The following is a 14,724-nucleotide window of genomic DNA, read 5'->3' as shown; positions in this document are numbered from 1 at the left end:
TCACAAGGATGAGTTCTAACAAACTCAGTAAGGCAACAATTCCATATATGTACTAAAATCATATAGTGCATAGTAGATGAAATGATGAAATCCAAAGTTATGAAATGCATCTAGTAACCAAACGATGTGAGTCTCTATTCAGGTATACATGCTTTAAGATGCAACACCAGCCCTCCTCTAGGTAGGTCTCATTACTCGATCCCTCATTGACTAGCTACAGAAAAGTAAGCAGTTCATCATAACATCAATTCAGTCATACATGCAACTATGTCCTTACCTATTTTAGTAGAAAAAGTATTGAAAAACGTCTAGATCTCCCAAGCAAATACACTAACAAATCCTAGAAAACCCTTAAATTAAGATTATAAGATTACATTAAGGTCTTAGGGTCAAACTAGCCAAAAACAACATCAACACAACCTCTAAAAGTAGGCCGGTAGGTTTAGGGGGTTGGTCAATTGATTGACCGCCCTAAGTGACCGCCCCGCTCTTAGGCAAAATTCCAAGTCTGAAATTCAAACTTTTGATCACCCATCCTCGATCTGATTTTTGGTTAATCTAAGTCTAAATCACGTCTTTAGAATTGCAAGGAGGTCACTTAGACTACAGATCACAGAAGGGAATAATTTATATCCACATCATCTTCTTCGATGAGATCCGCCATTAAATTGGATATAAAATTCATCATCTTAGCATGATCCAATCAAGATCGTCGATGAAAAAAGGATTAAACTAATCCAAATCACTACCACATAATTTAGAAGAAGAAGAACTACTCTCTAACAAGATAAAATTCAGTAGAATAAGAGAGTGGTTAGACTTACCTCCACTTGGATCTAAAAGTTAAACCAAACTCGCAAATTCACTGTGAAAGGAGGTTCCTCTCCACCCACCATGTGTGTTGTGCCTTTACTCAATTCACAACAACCTCCACGGAGACAATAAAGTGAAATTAGGGTTTTTAGGCAAGGTTTTCCAATCGACCGCTAGGTTAGTTGGTCGCTTGGTCAATTGCCGCCTCAAGCAACTCCCCTTAGTACTTTTCAATATGTGGGTGTTTGCACTCCCGGTTGACCCCTAACTCTGTTGCAACCTTAACCAACATGTGCCTTGTTCACAGACATTTTCCAACTCGACCTTTCTCGTGCTGGATATCCATCTGCCCAGTCCATTCAGATTTTTGTTGGATCTCCTTCTAGTTCCCAGTAAAGCAAGTTCTTCACCAACAATATCTAGATCCATGGGCTCTGGGGACAAAAATGGGCCTCAATCCAGATAGACAACAGCTTCGGGTACTTGGACCTGCAATCCAGGTTTTAGGTTAGGAATGCGGGGGTTCTTACAGTTTTGCCCCTCGCTCGGGCTAAAGATAACCCATCCTTTTCTTTTTGCGCAGTTTGTACTTCTTAGCTTTAGTCATTCTGTTACCATCATAGGGAATTTTCCGTGGTGCAGGTGACACCATTTCTTATCTTGTATGTCCTTGGGTCGTACCATGCACCTTTTCCTTGTCTCTCATTTGAGTCCCAACTTGTTCAGCTTCAAGTGTTGAGGGCTTCTCTTTTAGGGCAAGAAACTTCATTCTTCACGTATAGTCCTATGGGAAAAAAATTTCTCTTCCAAGACTGCCACCTTTTCTTGGGGTGCTTTCGATCTGGGGACTTCTGACCTTCATTGCCCCTAACTCAATCTACTAAACCTTGCCTTCCTTCATCCTCTATTGTGTAAGACTTTGGACAACAAAAGAGGAAGTTCCTTCTTTAGTAAATGTTCACAACTCGAATAGACTCCTCAAGAGAATTTTCATTTTATGGAGAACCTTCTTTCAGAGATGTCACAAATCCTACCCAACTCATGTCCATCTATCATGTCACATCCCCCCAACTAGTACCTTATCCGCGATACCTGGAGGTGTGATCCACAAGTCCCATGGTCATGTTTAGGGAAATCATATACCCACATAGCAAGATAACACAATCATGAGCAAAAGATAATCAATGTTTAACTTTTTTAAGAAACTAATCAAAGAAATAATCTTAAAGTATAATCAAAGTGCGGAATAAAATGGTACCAATTAGACAAAGTCACTAATGATATGAGACAATGAATGTAACTATGCTTCTAACTCTACATATGCTAATCTCTAGTGGCAAACACGCATTAAGATAGAACAGCATACTCCTCTGGATAGGACTCAAATCACTCTCCCTCACGGCTCTGATGCACATTTTTTGGGTTCTCCGGTGATAATTGGGTCCTGCATCCCTCTTGAACATTCCATGGCTGGGCTTTTGGGCAACACTATTGCTCACCACCATTGGTCTGAGTATTGGCACGTGTCAGGGTTAATACCTTGCCCAATGCAAGTCATCTACTGAGTCACATCTACTTGGAGTCGGATACCTCCATTCCGTACACTAGATAGTTCGTTCCAGTATGATAGCCTCCCTTCCGTGCTTAGGCAGTTCGTCAGGTATCTCCCACCCTAGAGTCACCATCTCCCTCTTGGATACGTAGACTCTTAAGCCTATTGGTCATCCACATATAATAAATGGGAAGCTCTCATGTCCTCTCATGGGTTGGTTACTGGTCTTAAGCTCCCATGAGCCCAGGCTTACTATATGCAACCCTACCAATGAATGGCCCCCCACAATGTGATTTACATCCTCTCATGGCTCTAATGCACATCTTTTGAGAAATGCCCATTGCTGCCACATATCACTCGGTCTCAATACCCCTTTTGATAGGGTCAGATATGACAGGGTTTCCCTCAACAAACTTATCTAGACCAATCCTAGGTATGTCATCCAGTAGTTAAGGAAAGGAAAGCGTCCCATTCCACCTCCACTGATGTCCAATGACAGAAATGCCAAAAGGGCATTCCACAACCACTCTTAGGCAATCACAACACATCATGATTCCATAAATATCACAATGGAGTCCAACTCACAATCACATCATTCATATTCAATAACAGTATATAAATCATGTTATGAATAGCCTACTATAATTACAAAAGTATAACTATAGTAGCTAACACATGCATATAAGTCCTAACATATCAAAGCATGTATTTGTGCAAATTGTGAGTGAACGTACTCACCTTATATTCAACTTCGTAAACTCCAAGTAAGAGGTCAAAGAGAAAGTCCAAAATCACCAAAATAACCCTAAACAAACATGTAGAGAATATAAGGAACAAACCTTAATGATTTTAGATGAAATGGAGTAAAACGGAGAAAAGTTGTTGTCACAGACCCCTTTGGTCTATTGGACTTTGGTCGATTCGGATCAACCAAAGCTATGTTGTACGGACAAAAACTTCAAACTTTGGTTAGAAACTCTTCGAATGACATCACAACACTCTGAAATTAATAGGAAATATTCTAAAATAACATATTAAGACTATCTATGATAATCTAAACATCAACTAGGCCATTGGAGTATAAATCTAATAAATCACCTAAGAGGCTTGATTTGCAGATTCTCACGGAAAGACTAGAATGAATGGGGATTCATTCTAAAGATATGAAAAGAGTAGATCATGCATAGAAAACAACCTAGGAATAGATCTAACATAGATTAGAATCAAATAACTCCAGTATGAATAGATCATGGTCTTCATGCTAGGTTAAACACGGAAAACATTGTATTGTCTACAGAAAGAATAGAGTGAATGGGAATTCACTCTAAGACTATTAGGATCAGATATTAGATCATTATAGTAGTGCAAGACCTTCCTCACAATCAAAACAAAGAGTAGAAACAGTGGAGAGAATAGATCAATGGAGAATAGAATCGAATACTAACCTTGTAGAAGAAGATTCAACGGAGGAACTTCGCTTGGATGCTTGGAATCAACCTTGGGCTTGAGGAGGAGGCTCTAAAGTTCTTATCACATTTCCAGAGGCTAAGAGGCAAAGTGGTGTGATTTGGTCCAAAGTTACATATATATAGGTCTTCTAAACCTAAAACTCCTCAAAACAGACAATTTTGTCCCTAGGCTTGCTTTGGTCAATTGCCTTGGTCGATTGGATCGACTAAAGCAATCGACCAAGGCAGTGCATTAGGTCAAACTGCTGAATTTTGTTTCCCAAAAGCCAAAATCACTAGTTGGATCCTCAACTAACTTAAGGAAGGGTCTTACCTAACTTCATAGTACCTTCGAAGGTGTTAACACCTGTACTTAAAGTCCACTTGCCAAGTCCATCATCAATTAGGCTACATCTTCTCTCAAAATCATACAAGGTTTCCATAATGGGATCTTCACTATCAATCTCCATTGGTTCTAGGTCAAAGTCAATGGGTGCAACAGAGAGGGTCCACAATTGTCTTCTACCTTGACTTCGGGTCTTCGAACCTACAACATAGATTTCCGAATTGGGGTTGGTGCAGGATTTCACATATCATGAGACCATCCCAAAAATTATGTTTCTTGAGTTCCCTTTGGTCTAATAGTCCTACTATTTCTCTGTTCGTCTTGCTAGCTTGGCGGCCATCACCCTATTCTGTGTTGGGGGTCTCATGCTTCTTTTGAGACGGGCACTCACCATATTCACCTCAAGGATTGGGCTCATCATCCACCAACCTGACTCCTTTTCTTCTCAGGCAATATTAACTTACCACCCTTGATTGCTTTTTACAAAGCATTCTATAACACAAAACATTGATTTGTAATATGTCTATAAAAATTATGCCACTTACAATAACATTTTCCTTTCAATCTGAGGCTAGAGGGATCTTATGCCTATCGCTTAACTTAATATGTCCTTCCTTCAATAGATGATCAAAGATCAACTATGTTTTGGAGGTATCAAAGGAGAACTTTCAATCTAAGGACTTATTTACATCAACATCCTTCCTTCTCTTAATGGGGGGAGCATGTACTTGCAAGTGAAAGGTGCTTCACTCACAATGCTGGCCAGATTGACTTTATAGTCATGGCAATCAGCATAATACAAGGGATTTTGAGTTTAAGATCTTAACAATTCTCTCAGCTCTGACTACGATAGTAAGTACCCATGGAGGAGGCTTTTCTCTACTCTTTCCTCCCTTAATAGGTACTCATAACTCATTGCTTGAGACAACAAATACCCTAAGTATGTACACCATTGGCTTGCAAACCTTTCCCTAATATCTAGGGTCAAGCCGTCCAAGGCTATCACCACGAATTAGCTATTAGGCAATGCCAGGATGCATCTACACCTCAACACTTTGAAGCATGAGAAGACCTTTCCACAAGCTTATCAAGTGCATGTTGAAGGTTTTTTAAGTCACTTATGTGAACTATTGGTTCGGCCACAAAAAAACTGTGCATGGAACTTGACTTCCATGTCCTGCCAACTAAAGATGGAGTTGACTAGAAAGTAAATGTGAAAACCTACAAAACCCTAATCTAGAAATCGACATTGTAGGTTCAAAAACCGTAAGTGCAGAAAGAAGACAATTGTGAGCCATCTAAATTGAACCCATTGGATCTAACTAAGAACCAATGGAAGTAGATGGAGATGATGCTAAGATAAAAACCTTGTTGGATTTCGGAAGAAGATCTAGCTTGAATGATGATGGACTTGGTAGATGGACCAAGAGTATAATAATGATACAAGTGGGAGGTCTCGGAAAATCAAGTAAGACCCTTCTATAACTTGGAAAATGACCCAAGAGGAAGATAGAGCTTTCAGAGGACCAAAATACGATTTGACCAAAAAGGTACAGTTGGTAGCCTGCCTTGGTTGCCCCAGGAGACCAACCAGTATTGGCGCAAAATTAGAGGGAAGTGATTAAGGGTAATATTGTAAAGTCACAAGATATTAAGGGCAATTTGGGAATTATAAATTATCTAACCATGACTTAAGGGAATTTACCAATGGATTGTACTATTGTGCCAATTTAAGAAACATTTTGAGGTGTATTTACCAATTGAATATATTTTGGGGTATTTTTTATTTTCACTATTTATTTTGGAATGCCCTTGAAATTTTTGGTTTGACCATCGGACCAAAAAGTATAGATTATTTTTTACATAAGGATTACCGGTTTGACCATCAGACCACCACCCCCGGTGGTCAAAAGTATAGAATTTTTTTTTTTTTATTTTTTGTTCAAAAGTATGGATTCATGTACTCAGAAACGTCACCTCTCCATGTCATTTGAAACATGGAGGTCGTCAACTCGTCATTATCTTATCATAACTTGGGGTTGACCCATAAAGCTGTCACAACGAAGTTCAAAGAAGAGAGAGAAAGAGATTCTGCAAATCAAGTTCAAACTAGTTGTGACTTTTAACTAACAAATGATGTTTTATTTAAAGAGTTAAGTTTGAAAATCTCACCTGGTTTTAAGGTATATTCATGTATATATCGACATCAGAAATTACTAGAAACCTGCGTAATACTTAAAGTGATGGATATTACTTAATTCATATTTTCAACTCCGTTGTGTTCTATTATAATCTTCTCTGGTTCTTATTTAAATCCCTCGATCCACCATTGTAAATGGTCTGCTGGGGACTTTTGGAGATCACAATTCACCTTCAGTGTTGATGCTGATGAAGAAGATGAAGAACTCGTTCCAATTGCTTCTCTTTCTCTTCTTCTCAGTATCGCATCTCAGTTTGTTTCTGGGTGAACCCGTTTCGGCTCAAAACAACACTACTTTCCAATTTGACGTCGGACTGGTTCTTGACTTCATTGAAGATGATGCCAAGAAATCTAATATCTCCATGTCAATGGCACTGGAAGACTTCTATAAGTCCCAACCGTCCTCAACTTTTTCCCTCCACAATCAAACCACTTCTTACTTCTTTAGTATGCCTGTTTATTTTTGTTTCCTTTATTCTTCTTTGTTTTTTTATTTGTTTTTTTTTTCCCTTTTGGTTATTTTTTTTTTATTTTTTTCTGGTTGTTTGTTTTTTTTGTTTGTTTTTTTTTTTTTTTGTGTTTTTTTTGTTTTTTTTTGTTTTGTTTTTGTTTTTTTTTTTTGTATTTTGTTTTTTCTTTTTTTTTTTTTTCTTTTTTGTTTTTTTTTTTTTTTGTTTTTTTTTTTTTTTTTTTTTTTTTTTGTGAGAGAACAATTGGGTATCTTATCTTGGATACTTGAGGGCATTGATGATAAGATAATCTACAAGCTTGTTCCACCTATGCATTAAGGTATATATTTTGACCTTGCTATTGTCCGATAATGGTCTACTTGGTTGTTTTCCTGATGGCATGAGGGATAATATTTGGTGTAAATAGGTATTACTTATTTCATCATAAGGTTGAGTTTGCTACATGTTATGGGGTAGTTACTCAATTGTTTGATAAAGAATCTCATCGGTAATTGTCTATTTTAACATTTTGCATAGATCCATCCGTTGTACTATGATCACAATTCTTGTGTTGTTTATTAACAACAGTGTGTGATCATAGGGTCTAATCTGTGTCGTTTTGACCACAAAGAAAACTTTTGTTAAGGAACCTCATTAGCGTTGCTTTTTTTATTGTGGATAGATCTATCCGTTCGTGATAACATTGGGACAACAATAAGGGTATCACGGTCTAAACACATGGAAATTAAGTATTTGACTATTAAAGAAAAGGTTAAAGATGTACACCCAGGCATATTTGTACATATATGGTTATAGATCCCCAACAGGGTCCCGCGTCTTTGATGCATGCGGTACTTGGGTTTGGAGGACCTTGTCGGTTGTTTGTGGGGTTTGAGATTTTGCTCTATTGTGTAATAGGTATTCCATCTACTTGTCTCTTGTATGCCCGATAATTTTTTGAATTCAATAAAGTTCTTTGGTGACATATTAATCTTCACATTATTATCATGTTGCTGTAATGAAGTCTTAGTATGTGTTAACTTTAGCAAGCTAAGGCATTCATGTATTAGCTTTGGTGTGTCATGTACACATAAGTTAAAACTCGAGTTATAAAGATGACACGTTCGTGGGAACCATAATGTCATATATCTCTTTTTGTGGCATTGAGTCCGTTCCCATAATGTACATGCTTTCGTGGCATTGGTCACGTTCGTGGACCGTGTATATTTTTGTGGCATTGAGTCCGGGGGGGCCATGTATATTCTCTCGGGCTTGGTCGGGTTCGTGACAATGAATGACACATGAGGTTTCTATAAAGTGTCTTGTTGCCACACTACCATTTGCATCCATTTCGGTTTTGTGCCATGGTGGTCTGTGTTGCATGATGCCCCCATGATTCGTACTTGGCTCTATGAGGGATTGAGCTCAGGTTATCCTCGCCAATATAAGTTGTGCACATAAGGTCAATGTTTTCAATGTATCTTTTCAATGTTTTCTAAACAAGGGTGTTTTGTTTACTCTGTCACAATCATATAGCCCAGTGGGAGTGTTGATATTAATTGAATATTCCACATGGTGGGCTTCATTGATTGTGTTCACTTTGTTTGGTTTCTTATTGGTCGTTGGGTTATCGGTTACTAGAACTCTTATATGGTGCTAGTGTGGGCTTAGGACCGTTAGATCTTGATGGCGATCTACGGTTTGCCTATATAAAGGATGCTAGGTCCCTCCTCTAACCCTAATCATAATCACAATCACATCGCGTCGGGAGGTATACCATCAGCCGTGATAGGGAGGGTCTGAGGAGAGATCCAACATCAGTTGATCATAGAATCAACTTCCACCAAAGTTTGTTCCTAGTGGGAGCATAAGAGTATTCCGCTTCCTCAAATAGACCATAGAAAGGTATGCTCATCATCTCTTGTGTCATTATCATACTAAGGTGTTTTTAATCGATCTATGAGATCTTGGATAGAAATATTCTTACATTCTATTCAGTGAACAGTTTCTACAAAACAAGGGTGGTTCTCCATACCAGAGACTCAAATGAAGATATTGTTACTGCTGCTTTCATGGGTACAATTTCATAATCCTCATTCAGTTTCTATTTCCATTTCCATTTTCATTCCTAATTTTCTGTGGATCAATTATAATATTAGGAGTGTTAATCTTGAATCTTGAACAAAGAATATCAGACAGAAGCAATCGAAAAACCTGACCTGAATAAACTGAATTTTAGGGGTTGTACGATAAATTTTTGTTTTGTTTTCCTGTTTGTGTTTGTAGGTGAGAAATGGTTTTTGTTATTTCGTTTCTAGGTGTTAAAATTATGAATGATTACATAAGTAAAACTTTTTTGTGACAAAAAAAAATAAAAATGAAAAAATAAATGAAGCGCAAATAAATTTTGAGTTTTATGGGCTTCAAAGTAGGAGGTTGTGTGTTTACGTCCAAACACGAGAATGTCCCCCTCAAAAAGTGGTGTTGTTTTGCTATTTTTTTCCTCTCTTTTTTGTTGAGAGTTTTTCTCAAAATAGGTTCAAAACCGTCAAAACATAACTTATTTCAAAAATGGGAGAAAAAATGAAAAATAAAAACAATTATAACAGATTATGCATTCATGATTTGGGTTGTTTTTATTCCAAAAACACACGCACACACACAAGAAACAAGAAATATGAACATTACCATACAACCTCTTATTGGTTTGGTTTTTCTCCGGTTTACGGTAAATATTTTGTTTTTGGTTTTAGTTCAATATAATCCAATTGATAAGTAGTGTGCTTAGTAGAGAAGACTAATAAGCCTAAATCAATTTGAACCATGAACCAAAATCAATCTAAGTCAAACCAAATATATCAATAATCCATAAGCTCCCAATAAACCCAATGGATGGTTTTGTTAATGGGCCTATCAGCTATTTTTCCGTTTATTGATTGGTCTACGAGTGCATTCTGATATTAGGGTGTAATATGAGTATGATTTTAATCTATAAATGGAAGAGACAATGCAGGGTTGGTTGAGTGGTAAAGATCTATACTTTTTAGTGGAGAGGTCTTGGATTCAACCCTTGTAGAGAATATTACATTTCCAATATTAAAAAGGCACCAGTACAAAAAAAATAAATTATAAAATAAATAAAAAGGTATGATTTTAATCTACAAATGGAAGTGACAAGCAATCTTGTTATAATAGTAAAAATTCTGAGTTTATTTAAGCAATAGTCAAATATAATGTGTAGCAATGTTATAAAATAATAATAATAATATGTGGCAAGTACTTTGTGAATGATTGGTTCGGGTCCATCTTTGACTTTTGATTATTTTCCCCATAATGTATTTAATAACATTATTAATGCTTATCATAGTGGTGGAAGAATAAAAATAAAATCATAGGTATCAATTGACAGCCTATACATGCAATTAATTAAGAAAAGAAGATCAACCTCTCCCAATATAATATCAAGAGTTTGAATTTTCTTGGAGTCAGGGGTAAAACTATATTATATATTCAATTATATATTAAAGCTACCTTAAGTATTTAATTGAGGTGCTCAAACTAGCTCAAATGAATCTCAACTTAAAAAAGAATTAAAATGGAAGGTGGGAGAGGAGAGGTGGAGAGGAGAGGAGGAGAATACAAGGGAATGAAGGTTAGAGTTTGGGCAAAGCAAGAAAAGACAACGAAGGCTATAAGCCTATAATGACCCAATAAGGGCATTTTTGTTTTTGGTAAAACCCAATAAGGGCATTTGGGAACCCTAATTTCTCAGTGTATTCTTTTTCTTCTTTTTCCTGAACGATTTGAACTAAATTGATAGATCATCATCAGTTTGATACCGGTCCTAATGAATACAATTACATTGTTTGCAAGTTGCAACCTTCATGATTTTGTTTCTTATCTAGCAGATTAAAGAATGTTTCAAAACAAATAAAAACCTATTGATTTTAATTTCATAAGAACAAAACTTCAGGATTTTCTTGGCAATGCTTATGAAGACCAAAGAGATTTCAAAAATAAATTTGTGTTATTTTTTTTTCTTGTTAAATTTAAAACTAATGATAACTTGAGTATTGGTATGCTATCGAATAGGGTTCTTGTGTTCTTAAATACTAATTGGAATTCCAGTACAGTTGCTTTGTTTAATTCTATTAGAATAACTTCTAATATGATTTTTGAAACCCAGAAGTAGGATTGAAATATGAAGATAAAGTAGTAGCTAAATTTAAGTTTTGGTTTCTATGAATACAGCTATAGACCTAATAGAAAATGTACAAGTTGAAGCCATCGTAGGACCAGGCAGCTCAGGACAGGCCAAGTTCGTGGCAGATCTTGGTGACAAAGCTCTGGTGCCTATTGTTTCTTTTGCTGCAACAAGTCCTTCCCTTTCTTCAGCTCTTACTCCTTTCTTCATCCGCACTGCATTAAATGACTCGGCTCAGGTGAAACCAATTGCTGCAATTATCCAAGCATTTGGTTGGCGAGAAGCTGTTCCTGTCTATGTAGACAGTGAGTATGGTAATGGAATTGTACCATATCTGGTTGATGTCTTGGAAGCAATTGATGTTCTTGTCCCCTACAGAAGTGTTATTTCTCCTAATGCATCTGATGATCAAATTCTTGAAGAGCTATACAAATTGATGACAATGCAAACTAGGGTTTTTATTGTACACATGCTTCCCCCTCTTGGGTCTCGCTTATTTTTGAAGGCTAAAGAAATAGGAATGATGAGTGAAGGTTATGTCTGGATCATCACTCATGATATGACAAATTCTTTAAATGCCATGGATCGTTCTGTTATTCAATCAATGGAAGGTGTACTGGGAGTAAAACCCTATGTTCAGAGATCAAAAAAACTTGAGAATTTTGAAGTTTCATGGAAGAAGAAATTCTTACAAGAGAACCCAGATAAAATCAACGCAGAACTTAGTATCTATGAACTATGGGGATATGACACTGCTTGGGCATTGGCAATGGCAGCAGAGACAGTTGCAGGGGTGACATCAAGCTCGCAGCAGTCCAAATTTTCCCTGAATATTAGCAGTGTAGAATCTCTTCGTGTCTCTCAAACAGGATCGGGACTGCGAGAAGCAATCTTAAATACCCATTTTGAAGGTTTGACTGGGGAATTTAAACTTGTTGATGGGGAACTACAATCATCAATCTTCCAAATAGTTAATGTAGTAGGAAGGGGAGAAAAGGATATTGGGTTTTGGACACCCAGAAATGGACTTTTCAGTGAGTTAAAATTGAATAAGACACAGACACATTCGAGCCCAAAGAATAACAAGCTTCGTACTATCATGTGGCCGGGTGACTCAACTAGTGTGCCCAAGGGTTTTGAGATGCCTACAAATGAAAAGAAGTTGAAGATTGGAGTTCCTGTCACGCATGGATATCCAGATTTTGTGAAAGTGCAATGGGACAATACAACAAATGCAACCAGCGTCACTGGGTACTGCATTGATGTGTTTAATGCTGTAATGGAGGCATTACCATATGCGGTCCCTTATGAGTACATCCCATTTGCAAAAGCCGATCGCACAAGTGCTGGGACTTACAATGAGCTGGTCGACCAAGTTTATTTTCAGGTAATTTAGTAGCCTGTGGTGGTGTTGTATATAATTTGAGTTTCATGGTAATTTCTCTTTTCCAAATTCTAAAATGATTGATAAACGATACATTTTGAATGCTGAACAGCAATACGATGCTGTTGTGGGCGATGTAACTATAATTGCAAACAGATCCTTGTATGTAGACTTCACATTGCCATACACTGAGTCTGGTGTGACAATGGTGGTGCCATTCAAAGAGAATCCTAGGATGAATGCATGGGTATTCTTTAAACCTCTCAGAGCAGAACTTTGGATAACAGCTGCAGCTTTTTTTGTCATCACAGGCTTTGTGATCTGGGTTCTTGAACATCAAATAAATGATGAGTTTAGGGGGCCTCTTCATCACCAAGTGGGAACGATCTTTTGGTTTTCCTTCTCCACAATGGTTTTTTCACATAGTAAGGTTTCTCTTAAGTCTTCTTCCCAGCATTTTTTAGATGATATGAAGAACTGTCATTCAATTAGGAAAATGACATCTATTTTTTCTGAGAATTTCAGAAATGGAAGTCCCTCAACACCATTGGCTTCATAACTATATTCTTATACTGGCTATTTTAATTTAGCATATGTGCTTGGATTGAGAAATAGAGTTTGATCTTGATATATCTTTATTTGCTTTCTGGTTTCCATTTTTTTAAAACATTGTCTATTCAAAAGAATCCAAACTTTTGATATAAACAGAGTGGTTAGTTCCAGTAAGTGTTCCATCTTTTGAGTGCCGAAAATAAACTATGAATGTTTTAATGAGTGCAGAGGAGAGGGTGGTTAGCAACCTTGGAAGAATTATATTGATTGTATGGCTATTTGTTGTCCTTATCCTCACATCAAGTTACACAGCAAGCTTCACATCAATGCTCACAGTTCAGAAGCTTCCAGCCGACCATAACTGACATACAACAGCTGCTAAAAAACAGGGAGAATGTTGGTTACCAAAAAGACTCATTCATGTATCAGTTCTTGAGACGAATGAATTTCACGGATCCACAGCTTAAAGGGTATGAAAATGTGGAAGATTTTGATGATGGTTTATCCAGAGGCACTTCGAATGGTGGAATTGCTGCCTATTTTGATGAGATTCCCTACCTCAAACTCTTTCTCTCAAAAAATTGTTCTAAATACAGCATGGTTGGCCCTACATACAAGACTGATGGATTTGGATTTGTAAGTTCTTTCTTCCTCCCACTACTCATCTATATGCAATGTTACTAGCCTTTAAGTTGTATGCATGTCTCTGATGATTCCTTGATTTGTAACTTCAATAGGTCTTCCCAATAGGTTCTCCCCTAGTTGGTGATGTTTCAAGAGCAATCCTGAATGTAACAGAAGGAGACAAAATGAAACTGATTGAGAAAATGTGGTTTGGAGATACGAATTGTCCAGACACTAGCACAACTATGACTACTGGTAGTCTTACAGTAAAAAGCTTTTGGGGTTTATTCCTCATCACTGGAACGGCTTCATTTACAGCATTCCTCGCATATCTGATTCATTTCTTATGGAGATATCAAAATATATGGAGGAATATTGATAAAAAAGCTACCTTATGGCAGAGAATTGACATCATGGTACAACAGTTTCTTGGGAGGGATTTTGAATGTTTTACTTTCAGGAATCATGAATCCCGAATCCAAAATACTCCAGATGACATAGGTGCTGGTGGGAGTCCCTCGTCAGTCATGTCCCAACATACAAATGGAAATTTCGATCAAGCAACAACATCAATTGGAGCTGCTCAGCAAAGTCCTACTAGTCTAATAACTGAAGAAACGAGTCCAAGATCCCCTGAGGAGACTAATGGAAAATTTTGAGATTTGTTCGACATTTTCTTCTTTAACTAACATGTGAACAAATACTTGCATTCATTCATCAAAAGAGAATTTTTGAAGCATTCGTCAATATTAAATTTCTGTCGATAAACATGTATTATAATTCCTATGTGAGTTGTACCTTTATGTATCAGAAATTATGTTTTATTTATTAGTTCACTCCTAATGTGTCGGCTATCTTTTAAACCCTTGAATGCATTCACTCTGAAGTTGGAATACGGTTTGCTTAAGGAATATTAGAGCTTTTTTTTTATGGCACTGCTCCATGAGTAAAAAAAATTTCTATGGAGAGCTAGTGCGAATAGGTTAATAGTGAATGGAAATCTTCTTCAGGTGAATATGGTTGATGATGAAAAGCTTGATTGGTTCCATTTCAAAAGAACAGTTTTTCAATAACTGAAATCGAGCAAAACATCAAAAATTTCCATCATGGAAAGTTAGAAACAAGGGATAAGCTTTAATAGCTTACTGAGTG

General features: G+C 37.0%; 1 protein-coding gene across 1 annotated transcript; it reads left to right on the top strand.

Annotated features, from left to right (window-relative positions):
* The first annotated feature begins 8,803 nt into the window (after window positions 1–8,803).
* Window positions 8,804–14,417, top strand: LOC148999118 (glutamate receptor 2.7-like). The gene is given in 6 exon segments (XM_089141458.1): window positions 8,804–8,884; window positions 11,060–12,399; window positions 12,509–12,821; window positions 13,177–13,295; window positions 13,297–13,584; window positions 13,686–14,417. Coding segments are annotated over 6 exon segments (2,610 nt in total). The 5' UTR covers window positions 8,804–8,880; the 3' UTR covers window positions 14,232–14,417.
* Window positions 14,418–14,724: the final 307 nt, after the last annotated feature.

This window comes from Hakea prostrata, unplaced genomic scaffold (assembly GCF_041222555.1).
Source record: "Hakea prostrata isolate BN-2017 unplaced genomic scaffold, UWA_Hpros_2 contig_39, whole genome shotgun sequence".
NCBI classification, from domain to species: Eukaryota; Viridiplantae; Streptophyta; class Magnoliopsida; order Proteales; family Proteaceae; genus Hakea; species Hakea prostrata.
The sequence above is the reverse complement of the archived record's forward strand: the minus strand, read 5'-3'. Positions and strand labels throughout refer to the sequence as shown.